This window comes from Chrysemys picta, chromosome 5, assembly GCF_011386835.1.
Source record: "Chrysemys picta bellii isolate R12L10 chromosome 5, ASM1138683v2, whole genome shotgun sequence".
Lineage (NCBI taxonomy): Eukaryota > Metazoa > Chordata > Testudines > Emydidae > Chrysemys > Chrysemys picta.
The window spans coordinates 118,046,887-118,060,616 of NC_088795.1; the positions used below are offsets into that span (position 1 = coordinate 118,046,887).

General features: G+C 40.2%; 1 protein-coding gene across 10 annotated transcripts in view; it reads left to right on the forward strand.

Annotated features, from left to right (window-relative positions):
• EVC (EvC ciliary complex subunit 1) overlaps positions 1–13,730 on the forward strand; it is a 91,667-nt gene that overhangs the window by 16,213 nt on the left and 61,724 nt on the right. For 9 of the 10 annotated variants that reach the window (XR_006175698.2, XR_006175699.2, XR_006175697.2 and 6 more), the window contains exons 6-7: positions 3,008–3,106; positions 9,998–10,135. Coding sequence is in view for 7 of the 10 variants with exons in the window: in XM_008170160.4 (XP_008168382.2) it covers positions 3,008–3,106; positions 9,998–10,135 (237 nt within the window). In the remaining 3 variants the exon portion in view is untranslated. The remainder of the gene's footprint in view (positions 1–3,007; positions 3,107–9,997; positions 10,136–13,730) is intronic. The other variant, XM_042855473.2, reaches the window with a different exon arrangement.

Here is a 13,730-nt window from a genome sequence, read left to right on the forward strand (position 1 = left end):
AGAGTAAGGTTTTTACACAGAATGCAGACTTCCATTGGGGATACAGATATGGTGCGATACCGAATCATTGTTACTGTTATGGGAGGGGTTAAACCACGTTCAAACAGGAGGGTGTAACCACTACCCTCATTTAAGTTGTAAGAAGCCATTCAGCCAGGTAGCTGAAACAGTAGGTGCCTCCAACCAAACCAGACACATGCCACCTGTCAGGATCCCAACAAGGGCAGTCAGGGCCAAGAGTCAGAGCAGGTGCAAACCTGGGGCTGGGAGTAGCACAGGCGTTCATAATCAAGTCCAGGCTAGGGTCCCAAGGGTCCGAGTCCAAGTCCGAGACAGTTTTCAGGGTCCAAGTCAGGAGGCAAAGTCCAAATCAATCCAAGGTCAGGCCAGGAATTCAAGAGCAGGCACAATCATGGCAACTATAGAAGATCCCCACTTGTTGCCTGAACACTTCCTGAACCACCCCTTGGATTTATATAGGATAGGGAGCCAATCAAGAGCCAGGGGGTTGCTGTCTGTCAAACCCTTGTGGTGGAATGCCCCACAGTCTGTGTCCGCAGCAGGTTATGGGAAGTGGAGCGCACCATGGTTACAACTGCTGCTGGTTGGCAGCCTGGAGCTGCTAGCTACCTGGGAACTTTGTAGGCCTGGGTTCTAGTCCCCGAGGGCCTTATGTTACAACACAAAGGCACATGGAAGTCTGCTTAGGAATTTGATACATGTGGGCAGAGAGCTTATGCTTGATGGAGTGGTGTGTATGTTGAGAGAAGCATCAGCAGAAAAGCCAAGGACAAGCACTGGGAATGTGGTCCTGAAAAAAAAGCTGTGATAGAGCTTTTGGGCTAAATGGAAGAAAGGGGTTTGAAACTGCGAGAAAGGATCCTATTTCTTGTTTGAGCCCTGCTTTGTTCAGGGAAATGAGACATCGTACATTCTTTGTAAATAAACAAGATTACATTGAAGAAACACTTGACTCCATCACCAATTTATATCATTAACTAAAACAATCCACAAGACCCCGAATTTTTAGCTAACTGCTCAGGTCAAAAGGGGGTAACATTACAATTATAGCCTAACTAAAGTAATCTAAACACTGGGTATAATCCTCTCACACACACCCCAAACCTCCATATGATCACATTATATCAGAAACAAGTAAATGTGATTAATACAATTAGCATGTTTCAAGAGGCAGCATTTTCTAGACAGACTTTTAAACACTCTTGGGAAGGAGAGGAACCAGAGTGTAAGCCTGGGGAGTAGATTTGACCCATTCAGGTGTCCTCTCTTGGTGGGCTCCTCCCCATCTTAAAAAGGTTTCTAAGGGAGACTAAAAGAATTCTGGGATCAGTGTCGAAGATGATCTTCAGTTTGTGTGAATTAAGAACAATGAATTTGATCTCAAGATCAATAACTAACTTGTTGACAGGTCTAAAAGTTACAACATTGTGCCATAACATAACAGAAACCTTGAAAGACAGATGATTAGATCATTTGATTGCTGACAAGAAGCTCCACAAAAGGAGAGAAAAAAATTGCATCATAAAATTGCACTCTGAGTAGCAGGAGCTGGTTTTCATTAGTAGGCTTTTGGTCCAAGGCACGGTGAACGTTTTAGTCTTGAAGGTTCCATTTTTTGCCCTCCAGGTTAGTGCTTCTGAGAGTCTGGTCTCAAAGAAGGAAACTTCAGTTTTGGCTTCATTATCTTCATAGTTTGCTTTAATTCTTTTATTTTTTGACAGTATTTGAAATCTTAGCATTTTGGCTTCCAGTTTTATTTTCGGAGGGCACGTTCCGCCTTTCATACCCACAGTGTCAGCAGGTGAGGTACACGTCATCATCTCTTGTATCTTTTTCCATCCTACTGAGACTTGTTTTACCAGCGAGTCTATTGATAATAAGTTTTCCAAATTCTATTCAACTGCAACGTTGACTTGTCGAGCGACTCCTTGAATTATTTTTTGTTAGCAAGGAATCCATCCCTAAGGATTTTAATAGCTTCCCCCATTTTGGATCCAGTATGCTAAGGTTTCCCTTTCCTCTTGTCCTTTGAAGCCGCACTAATGGCGAAGAGTTTGGAATTCAGCCATTAACTGTTAACTTAAAGCTATTCCACTTTTTGAATATATATTGTGGAGGTTTGTATGGCATCTGCTTGGTGTAAATATGAGAGACAAAAAGAGAGAGTCATATATCCTGGCACTAAGCTGAACACATTCGAACAACAACTTTATTTGTTCACTTTCAAGATTAACATTTAAAAACCCCACAATAATCCATTTACTATCTTTTCTCTCTGGCTTTCAAGGAGATACGTGGGAAGGACTTGGGTGAAGATTCTGCCAAGGATTTAAAATATAATTTGTTATATTTTTGCTATTGTCGATATTGTGATCAGGGAAGTTGATTAGAGTCTATTTAATTGAAGGTCTATTTTTAAGAGATTTTCCCAGAGCCTGGGATCTTCCCAGAGCCTGTAACTCTTTGGTTACAGATGGTATACAAATGAGCGGCTTGGTTACAAATGGTAAACAAATACAGGTGAGCAATCCTAAAATGGCAGCTTAAAGGTGAAAGCATTACACTACAGGCATTCGTGAGGACACTACACCTTGGGCACATATAAAGTTTTAGAAAAGATCCACCCTACTTTGAACATGCCATTGTGTGATAGCTACCCAAAGCAGAGACATGAAGTCTGATGTTTGTCAGTCACTTTCTTATCCTTCAATGAAAGGCCTTGCATATGCTTTAAAATTTGTCAGTTGCCTTAAGTATGTAAAATTACGTCTGTCTTTATAGGAGTGTAGGAAGTGTAAGAAATACTGGAAGATAATGTTATCCCAGGCAAATTGGAAGAGTTTCAGCATGACTATTTTAAGTGTAAATTATCTTTTCTGCTATTAATATATTTTCACTTACAACTCATCCTCATTCATACATGTAATCACCAATAATGATTATCAAAGTGATTATGTTTTATATTTATTTCTCTTTTTTCACCTAGGTATTTATTCAGGTTCTCAGAACATACCTCTTTGATTTTTACCATAAAAAGAAGATTACTGAAGATTTGTACCAGAAGATCATTTTGACGCAAGAAACTGTAAGTGTCTCCATTGTTTAATGTTTCAGCCAACAGAAAATAAAAGTTAAGCAGTTTGTGAAAGTTCAACCATATAACCCTGCTGTGTTGATTTCTTTTACATGGAATAATGCCATTTGTAGTGTACTTCCAACTTCCCTCTTTTTTGGGAGTGGGAAAAGGGGCAAAATGAAGTGAAAGATGTGATTGCTGAACCCCTGTGGTGGACTATCCATAACAACTTGTGTCTGAATGTCTATCTGTCTATCAAAAAATACCAATTACTACAGTGCTGTATCCAATCTGTTAGGAGAAAAGCCTTTTTCACAGTTTAGTCCTGTCTAGAAAACACTGTTTTTCTGACCTCAGCCAGCTGCTCAATAGAATGAATGATCTCTAGGTGTAAATTCATTATCTGACCCCCCCACCCCATGATTGTCAATAACAACATACTAGGGAGTGCAGTACCTGAAGGAAATTCTAAGCTGTTATCAAGAAAATGTACCTGTTTTTCTCTCTGTGCAATTATTTTCCAACCATATACTTTATCGAATTCCATTTCTGGGATTGAGGCTTTTCACACTACACACTTACAGTTAATGTACATTGCTGAAAGCGGCTCTTACTCACAGTTTGGATCACATTATGTTTGTGAGATAACAGTTGAGAAAAAATGGTAAGAGCACTAAGACTAAGCTGCTGGAAGGTTACCAGCTGTGCCTCACTTTTAAAAAAAAAAAAAAAGAGGTAGTTAGTCTAGAATTAAAATCTCTCATGTTACATCAGCACTAGTCAGTAGGGATTTAGATTGATCATGCAATATCACAGTCAATGGATTAACACTGGAGGTCTCTATAATTTTATCTGATAGCCTATATCTCCATGGATTTCCGTATTAAGATCAGCCTTTGATCCTCAAATTTAATATTAAAGTTAATCATATTTAAAAAGAAAAGAGAAACAAGGAATAAATCCTTGTTTCAGAAGCAGATGCTGGATAATGACAAACTTTAGACACATGAATATTACAGGGTAGACAACTTCCATAATAAGCAACAGAGGGTCCTGTGGCACCTTTGAGACTAACAGAAGTACTGGGAGCATAAGCTTTCGTGGGTAAGAACCTCACTTCTTCAGATGCAAGAAGATGCACTTCTTGCATCTGAAGAAGTGAGGTTCTTACCCACGAAAGCTTATGCTCCCAGTACTTCTGTTAGTCTCAAAGGTGCCACAGGACCCTCTGTTGCTTTTTACAGATTCAGACTAACACGGCTACCCCTCTGATACTTAACTTCCATAATGTCTCCTAACCTTTAGTTAATGTTGTTTGAAAGCACTGGTCTCTTCATTCATCCAACTGAGCTACTGTAAGACATGTCATGAGTTAAATATTGCTTTTATCTGAGGCAGCCAGTGCAGTTTGGGGGAGCCTGGGGAGGAAGGATAGTCCAGTGGTTAGGACACTACTCTGGAACTTGGAAGATTATGGTTCAATTCCATGCTCTGCCCCCGATTTCCTGTTTGACTTTGGGCAAGTCACTTAGGTTATGTCTACACTACAATTAAAACCCCACAGCTGGCACATGCCACCTGACTTGGAGTTAAGGGGCTATTTAATTGCAGTGTAGATGTTTGGGCTCAGATGGAACTGTGACTCTAGGACCCTGTGAGGTGAGAGGGTCCCAGAGCTCAGGCTAACCCCAAGCCTAGTCGGGGAAGCAGGGGCTGCATGTACACTGCAAAACAATAGGGCTTGAACCCTGGGTCCCAGCTTGACTCAGTCTCAGACCCTCCACCTCTCTGGGATCCTGGGATCCTGGGTTAGCCTGATTTCTTTGTAAATGAAAGGGGGGTTAGACTTGAGTCTGAGTTTGAATCCTGGGCTTACATTGCATGTAGACATACCCTTGCTTTATCCATGTCTCAGATCCCCAGCTATAAAATGGGAATAATAATCTCAATGCACATAGAGTGCATGAAGGTGGTAGTTGTAGGATTATCGTTTCCCCACTCATAGACCAGGTGTTCCCTTCTCTCCCCCTCGCCCCCCACAAAATACTTAGAATTTGTCAAAATGGAAGCCAAGAAATTTTCCAGTTCTCAGTTGCCTAAATAAAAAATAAGAACATAAGAACATAACATAAGAACATAAGAACGGCCGTACCGGGTCAGACCAAAGGTCCATCTAGCCCAGGATCCTGTCTACCGATAGTGGCCAATGCCAGGTGCCCCAGAGGGAGTGGACCAACAGGCAATGATCAAGTGATCTCTCTCCTGCCATCCATCTCCATCCTCTGACAAACAGAGGCTAGGGACACCTTTCCTTACCCATCCTGGCTAATAGCCATTAATGGACTTAACCACCATGAATTTATCCAGTTCTCTTTTAAACGCTGTTATAGTCCTAGCCTTCACCACCTCCTCAGGTAAGGAGTTCCACAAGTTGACTGTGCGCTGCATGAAGAAGAACTTGCTTATATTTGTTTTAAACCTGCTGCCTATTAATTTCATTTGGTGACCCTAGTTCTTGTATTATGAGACTAAGTGAATAACTTTTCCTTATCCACTTTCTCCACATCACTCATGATTTTATATACCTCTATCATATAACCCCTTAGCCTCCTCTTTTCCAAGCTGAAGAGTCCTAGCCTCTTTAATCTCTCCTCATATGGGATCCGTTCCAAACCCCTAATCATTTTAGTTGCCCTTTTCTGAACCTTTTCTAGTGCCAGTATATCTTTTTTTAGATGAGGAGACCACATCTGTATGCAGTATTCGAGATGTGGGCATACCATCGATTTATATAAGGGCAATAATATTTTCTCAGTCTTATTCTCTATCCTCTTTTTAATGATCCCTAACATCCTGTTTGCTTTTTTGACCGCCTCTGCATACTGCGCAGACATCTTCAGAGAATAAATAAATAAATAGTGGTGTTATTTCATAAAATCCAAAAGGCATAGACAAAAAAGTGAAATTTTCATGAGAAATCCTGATTTGCTGAAAAGCAGTTTTCTATTCAGAATGCTTCCAGTCTCAGACGACTTCAAAATGGACATTTGTGTAGCTCAAAAAAACACAAATCACAGCTGGCTCTATTCTTTTCCTAATAGACATGCAAGTTGTAATCTACACGGTTGCCCTTCTCAGCACCCTCGACAAAATGATGCTGAGGGGCTTTGGTTTAATAACAGCTTAGAGAACTTCCAGCTCTGGGGCTATCAACCCAGCACATTTCAGAAGCACTAACTCACATGGGGATAGATTTTTTTTTCAGAAGAGCTCAGCTCCCATTAGGCACCTAAAAAATAAGGGTCATATTTTCAAAAGTTCCTGTTGTGGCATTAATGACCAGACTTTTTCTAAAGAGATCAGTGTCTAACATGCTGAGCTTCTTTTGAAAAAGAATCTAGCCACTTATTTTGATGCCAACTGGGGACTGAGCTCGTGACAATCTGGCCTGTAATGTTTTTAAAATGTTACAAACATTGGGATGTGGCATTACTGAATGGAGATGACTGATCCTCAAAGACTGTATTTGCATAAAGGGAAAATTACTTTGGCAAGGAGCAATACCACTGGTATTAGCAGAAGTATTACATTTAATATTTAATCCTGCATTGGCAGGACAGTGGACAAGACGTCTTGCTGTAATAAGCATTTTTTTATTTCTTCATTCGTTGCTTCTACGTGAAAGCTTAATGGGATTTTGATGACAGAACATTTTTAAGGGTCACTAAAATGTGTTTGCAGTTCTTTAAGACATAAGATATTAATGTAATTCTGTAGGAGACAAAATCATGTGGTAGAAAAAGGCTTGAGAAAGAAGGCACGTTTGAGAAATATGCATCTCAGTGTGAACCCATGGAATAAAGATGAAGGACTGAGTTTTTTGTTTATTAAATCTGTTGGGAAGACATTATTTCACTTACTCCATTTAAAAGTATTTATTTACAAATTTAGTCCTGAGTGGAGCGCAGGACCTGGTCCAAGAGATAACTATAACGGGATCGCTTGGAAATAGTGACCATAATATAATAACTTTAAACATTCCTGCAGTGGAAAGAACACCTCAACAGCCCAACACAGTGGCATTTAACTTCAGAAAGGGGAACTATACAAAAATGAGGGGGTTAGTTAAACAGAAATTAAAAGGTACAGTGACTAGAGTGAAATGTCTGCAAGCTGCATGGACACTTTTCAAAGACTCCATAATAGAGGCCCAACTTAAATATATACCCCAAATTAAAAAATACAGTAAAGGAACTAAAAAAGAGCCACCGTGGCTTCACCACCATGTAAAAGAAGCAGTGAGAGATAAAAAGGCATCTTTTAAAAAGTGGAAGTCAAATCCTAGTGAGGTAAATAGAAAGGAGCATAAACACTGCCAAATTAAGTGTAAAAATGTAATAAGAAAACCCAAAAAGGATTTTGAAGAACAGCTAGCCAAAAACTCAAAAGGTAATAACAAAATGTTTTTTAAGTACATCAGAAGCAGGAAGCCTGCTAAACAACCAGTGGGGCCCCAGGACGATCGAGATACAAAAGAAGCACTTAAAGATGATAAAGTAATTGTGGAGAAACTAAATGAATTCTTTGCTTCAGTCTTCACGGCTGAGGACGTTAGGGAGATTCCAAAACCTAAGCCAGCTTTTGTAGGTGACAAATCTGAGGAATTGTCACAGATTGAGGTGTCACTAGAGGAGCTTTTGGAATTAATTGATAAATTTAACAGTAACAAGTCACCAGATGGCATTCACCCAAGTGTTCTGAAAGAACTCAAATGTGAAATTGCGGAACTACTAACTGTGGTTTGTAACCAGTCCTTTAAGTCGGCTTCTGTACCCAATGACTGAAAGATAGCTAATGTAACGCCAATATTTAAAAATGGCTCTAGAGGTGATCCCAGCAATTACAGACCAGTAAGTCTAACGTTAGTACCCGGAAAGTTAGTTGAAACAATCGTAAAGAATAAAATTGTCAGACACATAGAAGAACATAAATTGTTGGGCAAAAGTCAACATGGTTTCTGTAAAGGGAAATCATGTCTTACTAATCTATTAGAGTTCTTTGAAGGGTCAACAAACATTTGGACAAGGGGGATCCAGTGGACATAGTGTACTTAGATTTCCAGAAACACTTTGACAAGGTCCCTCACCAAAGGCTCTTACGTAAATTAAGCTGTCATGGGATAAGAGGGAAGATCCTTTAATGGATTGAGAACTGGTTAAAAGACAGGGAGCAAAAGGTAGGAATAAATGGTAAATTTTCAGAATAGAGAGGGGTAACTAGTGGTGTTCCCCAAGGGTCAGTCCTAGAACCAATCCTATTCAACTTATTCATAAATGATCTGGAGAAAGGGGTAAAAAGTGAGGTGGCAAAGTTTGCAGATGATACTAAACTGCTCAAGATAGTTAAGACCAAAGCAGACTGTGAAGAACTTCAAAAAGATCTCACAAAAGTAAGTGATTGGGCAACAAAATGGAAAATGAAATTTAATGTGGATAAATGTAAAGTAATGCACATTGGACAAAAACCCCAACTATACATACAATATATCGGGGGCTAATTTAGCTACAACGAATCAGGAAAAAGATCTTAGAGTCATCGTGGATAGTTCTCTAAAGACATCCACGCAGTGTGCAGCAGCAGTCAAAAAAGCAAACAGGATGTTAGGAATCATTAAAAAAGGGATAGAGAATAAGACGGAGAATATCTTATTGTCCTTATATAAATCCATGGTACGCCCACATCTTGAATACTGCGTACTGATGTGGTCTCCTCATCTCAAAAAAGATATACTGGCATTAGAAAAGGTTCAGAGAAGGGCAACTAAAATGATTAGGGGGTTGGAACGGGTCCCATATAAGGAGAGATTAAAGAGGCTAGGACTTTTCAACTTGGAAAAGAGGAGCCTAAGGGGGGATATGATAGAGATATAAAATCATGAGTGCTGTGAAGAAAGTGAATAAGGAAAAGTTATTTACTTGTTCCCATAATATAAGAACTAGGGGCCACCAAATGAAATTAATGGGCAGCAGGTGTAAAACAAATAAAAGGAAGTTCTTCACACAGTGCACAGTCAACTTGTGGAACACCTTGCCTGAGGAGGTTGTGCAGGCTAGGACTATAACAGCGTTTAAAAGAGAACTGGATAAATTCATGGTGATTAAGTCCATTAATGGCTATTAGCCAGGATGGGTAAGGAATAGTGTTCCTAGCCTCTGTTTGGCAGAGGGTGGAGATGGACGGCAGAAGAGGGATCACTTATGTAAACATTAAAAGTCAACATTTTGAAGTGGCATCTAAAAATGCACCTTACCGTACATATATGTGTGTGTGTGTGCGCGCACACACACACACACACACACACACACACACTGCTAACCACCTGCATTTGCACACATGGATCAGATACGCATACCCTACCATCCCCAAGCACTGCATGGGCAGTTTTAGAAGCCAATTAAAGATGGGGAGCCAAAATTGCAATCTTCTTGAAAATACTTGTGGGTGCACTAAAAGGGTTAAAAATATGAAGACTTGGATCAATGCTTAATGGTATCCAAAGTCAGTGGAAATGAACACCAGGACTGATTCTGATCTCACACTGGTTTAAATTGAGTTAAGTGGAGTTACACTGTGTAAAATAAGTGTAAATCAGGGCTGACTCATGCCTAATGTCTGATGTTTTCTCTACTTACTGCAGGAACGGCAGTACCTAGAAATAAAACTTCCTGAACATGTTTGTTGAATTTACTTTCATGAAGAATCATGGGCAAGACGCAAACTCTCTTATAAATTAGCATTTTTTCAATAGAAGCCGGGTGTATATTATTATTTTCCAAGTAATACTTTTTGCCAAGTCAGAAAGAGCTATTTTCCTGTGTAACAGGTTTCTTATTTTTCCAGGATTTGGAAGAGTTACAGAAACAACTTACCTCCAGACTACTGAGTACTGAAATGTCGGGCGCTCGTAATTCAGACTACCAGACCTTAGAAGACTTAGAAAGGAAAGAGAGGGAATATTCTGAACATATCACAGATAATGTACCTATATAATTTTTTATTCATCTCTATATTTCTAAATTAACATTGTTCTGTTGATAGGGGAATCAATATTTTTTTTCTTCGTTATCACTAGTCCAGGATTATGATCCACTGATCCTGAAAGCATGTGTACATTTGTCTAGCAAAGTGTTTCTAACTCTGGCCAGCAACTAGCATCTTTCTTTTCTGATTCTGGTTCACTGGCTCTTGCACAATACATAGAGATGTCAAATGCTTATTACTTTGTTGGACTAGTAAAATATTTCAAGCCCTTGTATAATATAAGCTGTTGGACCTTATCACATAATTCTTATTATAATCTTACTTTTTCCCCCAACCTTAATTTAAATATGATTTTAGGACCTGATATATCTTTTGAGCCACTAAGAGAATTAGTTACATATCTTGAAAGATTACTGGTACACTTTTGTGTAAAAGATATTTCAGTAAAGGTTGACTTAGAACTGTATATAATAATGTAATAGATTAATGCTTTATATACCAAAATCTCAGCTATATCTTCAGCACTGGTATGAAGTGCTAGCTGTAGTCGTTCTCAAGACAAAGGCTGCTAAAATCATGTTGGAACTGAAGTGGCATTAGAGTGAAATAAACAGGCTGGTAGTAAGAATTAAGTGATTATTCTAGTTTTCATTCTTAGTGCATTTTCTGTTTTTCAAAAATCCACTGTTGAAATAAACCATATAGGCATAGACTCTAAACTCTTTTATACCCATCTGAGCTCAGTGGGATTATACTTGTGCAATGAAGGCAGAATTTGGCCTGTAATATTTTTCCTTACATCTGATACTCACTTGTACCGTGTAAAGTATGCACAGTTCATAGATAAACTTTTTCAGTTGGCATAATTAAAGTGTTACTAACACCTCAGTAACTCTTCTGGCTATGCTGCTTTGCACAGTGTAACACATTTAAACTGCTTTTAAATGCAAAAATGTAATTTTACTGTTGACATTTGATCCTCATGAAATGATAATTTTTCAGTTCAATAGCACTAGTGTGTCAAAACTAATTCCTGAGCCAGAAAACCTGGAGGTGGAAAAAGATCTTATCTATCTAGTCTGCCCGAAAATAGACTCTCTCAGACTGTCTTTTTCTCTCCATTTTTTTCAACATTTGAGTTAATTTAGTGTTCATGAGTATGAGAGACCAGTCATACTGGCAGGCTATGTATAAGCTTCCCCACACTGATCTGCCAGTGCACTTCAGTCCTGACTTGAACAGCCCATATATCCTAGCCCTGGGCCTCTCTGACAGAGAAACCGACAGTCATTCTGACATGTTCGGTAGTTGTGAAATATGCCAGTGTGAACTTCTATGGTTTTCTATTTAATCTCTGTTCCTTTCACTTAATAACACATGTCCGGCTGACAGAGATAGAAGCATGTGACATTTCTTGTGAGACTGTGAAGGCAATCCTTTAAAGAACTTATTGTTCAATATTCTACAGAGTTAATCATGTGTGAAACGGATATTATTAGTGTCATCTAGCCTTACTGAGCTTCATGGGACAGACCATTAGCTGATGTAAATTGTCATTTAATGGAGGTATGATAATTTACATCAGATGAGGATCTGCCTCCATGTGTGGAATCGTAGCCCTGGTCTACACTGGGGGGGAAAGGGGATTGATCTAAGTTACGCAACTTCAGCTACATGAATAACATACTGAAGTCGATGTACTTAGATCGACTTACCATGGTGTCTTCACCGTGGTGAGTCGACTGCTGCCACTTCCTTGTCAACTCTGCTTGCACCTCTCGCAGCGCTGGAGTACAGCATAGAGTCACAGACAGTCCCCATAGACTTTCCAGTCTATCTTATCACCCAGGCAAGCTGGACTTAGTGATACAATAAATGGTCACTTACACCAAAAATCACACAATATTCAGGTTGCTTCCAGTCCCAAGAGACCAGTCACTTACCCTAGATCTTACACCAAAGATGGGGGAGCGCTCTGGGGTTGATTTATCTCGTCTAGATTAGACGCGATAAATCGATCACTACCCACTGATCTGGCGGGTAGTGAAGACATACCCATAGAATCATAGAATATTTGGGTTGGAAGAGACCTCAGGAGGTCATCTAGTCCAATCCCCTGCTCAAAGCAGGACCAATCCCCAACTAAATCATCCCAGCCAGGGCTTTGTCAAGCCGGGCCTTAAAAACCTCTAAGAATAGAGATTCCACCATCTCCCTAGGGTAACCCATTCCAGTGCTTCACCACCCTCCTGGTGAAATAGTGTTTCCTAATATCCAACCTAAACCTCCCCCACTGCAACTTGAGACAGTTGCTTCTTGTTCTGTCATCTGCCACCACTGAGAACAGCCTAGCTCCATCCTCTTTGGAACCCCCCCCCCCCTTTCAGGTAGTTGAGGTAGTTGAGTGGAGTTACACATCACATCACAGTTACTATATTATGGAAAGATTCTCCTTGACTTCAGCCACAGGCCCTTGAAGAGCACCTCTCTTCCCTCAGTGCTATAAGGTTTTTCCTTTCCTCACCATACACAGCAGATTGGCACCTCCAAAAAAAGGCACCTGTAATTTCAAAGTACAATTCTTGGCTGTTTTGGGGGACATTCAGTAGCACAAATCCCATTGAAAGTCAAGTGCCAGCCACTATTCACAATCTCCCCTTAATTATTATTATTACTATTACTAATAAAGATTTATGATGATAACATCTAGAGGCCCCAGTCAGGACTGGGGCACCCTTATGTTGCAGCAATATATAACCATTAGATGGCTGGACACTGCACAGACCCAAGTCCCTGTCCTGGAAAGCTTACAGTATAAGACCCTGATTCTACACATGTACATGTGGTTAGCTTTATACATGTAAGTAATCTCACCAAAGTCAATGGAATGACTCACATGTATAGAATTAAGCTTGTGCACAAGTATCTACAGGATTAGAGCCTAAGGCTGGTGATCTGTAGGTGGGGCATACACCTTTCTAACCCACATAATATGCTTACAATTTCTGAGAATTTAATATAATGTTTACAAACTCAATAGCTGCAAAAAACCTCAGCTGGTGAAAAACTTCTGAGTTTTAAACTAAAATCTTGCTACACATGCACTCCCACGCTACAACATTGATAATAAAGGAACTTGTTAGAAAGAGATGACAGGCTAATAACCATTCTTCTATCCCCAATTGTAGTAATTAGTCTAGAGGTCCCCAAATTGTGGGGTGCAACCCCCCTGGAGGGGGTGAATAGGAACACTTGGGGTGCGGCGGGGCCTGGGCCAGCTCCCATGGGAGACATGGAGGGGGCACCCCCAGACCCCTCCAGCCACAGCTCCACTCCAGACCTGCCCCCAGCTGCAGCCCCAGCCTCAGCCCCCTGTCCCCTGTCCATGTCCCCCCTGCCCGGGAGCCGCATACCCGCTCCCGGCCCTGGCTCCAGGGACAGGGGGCACATGACTCTGAAAAGTTTGGGGACCACTGAATTAGCCTATTTTTAGTGTGTTATGTGTGAGGAGTTCTTTTAAATAGCAATCTTAAATAAAATTGTATACACTAACCTCCATGAAGAGTCAGAATTAGCCAACAGGTACCATACG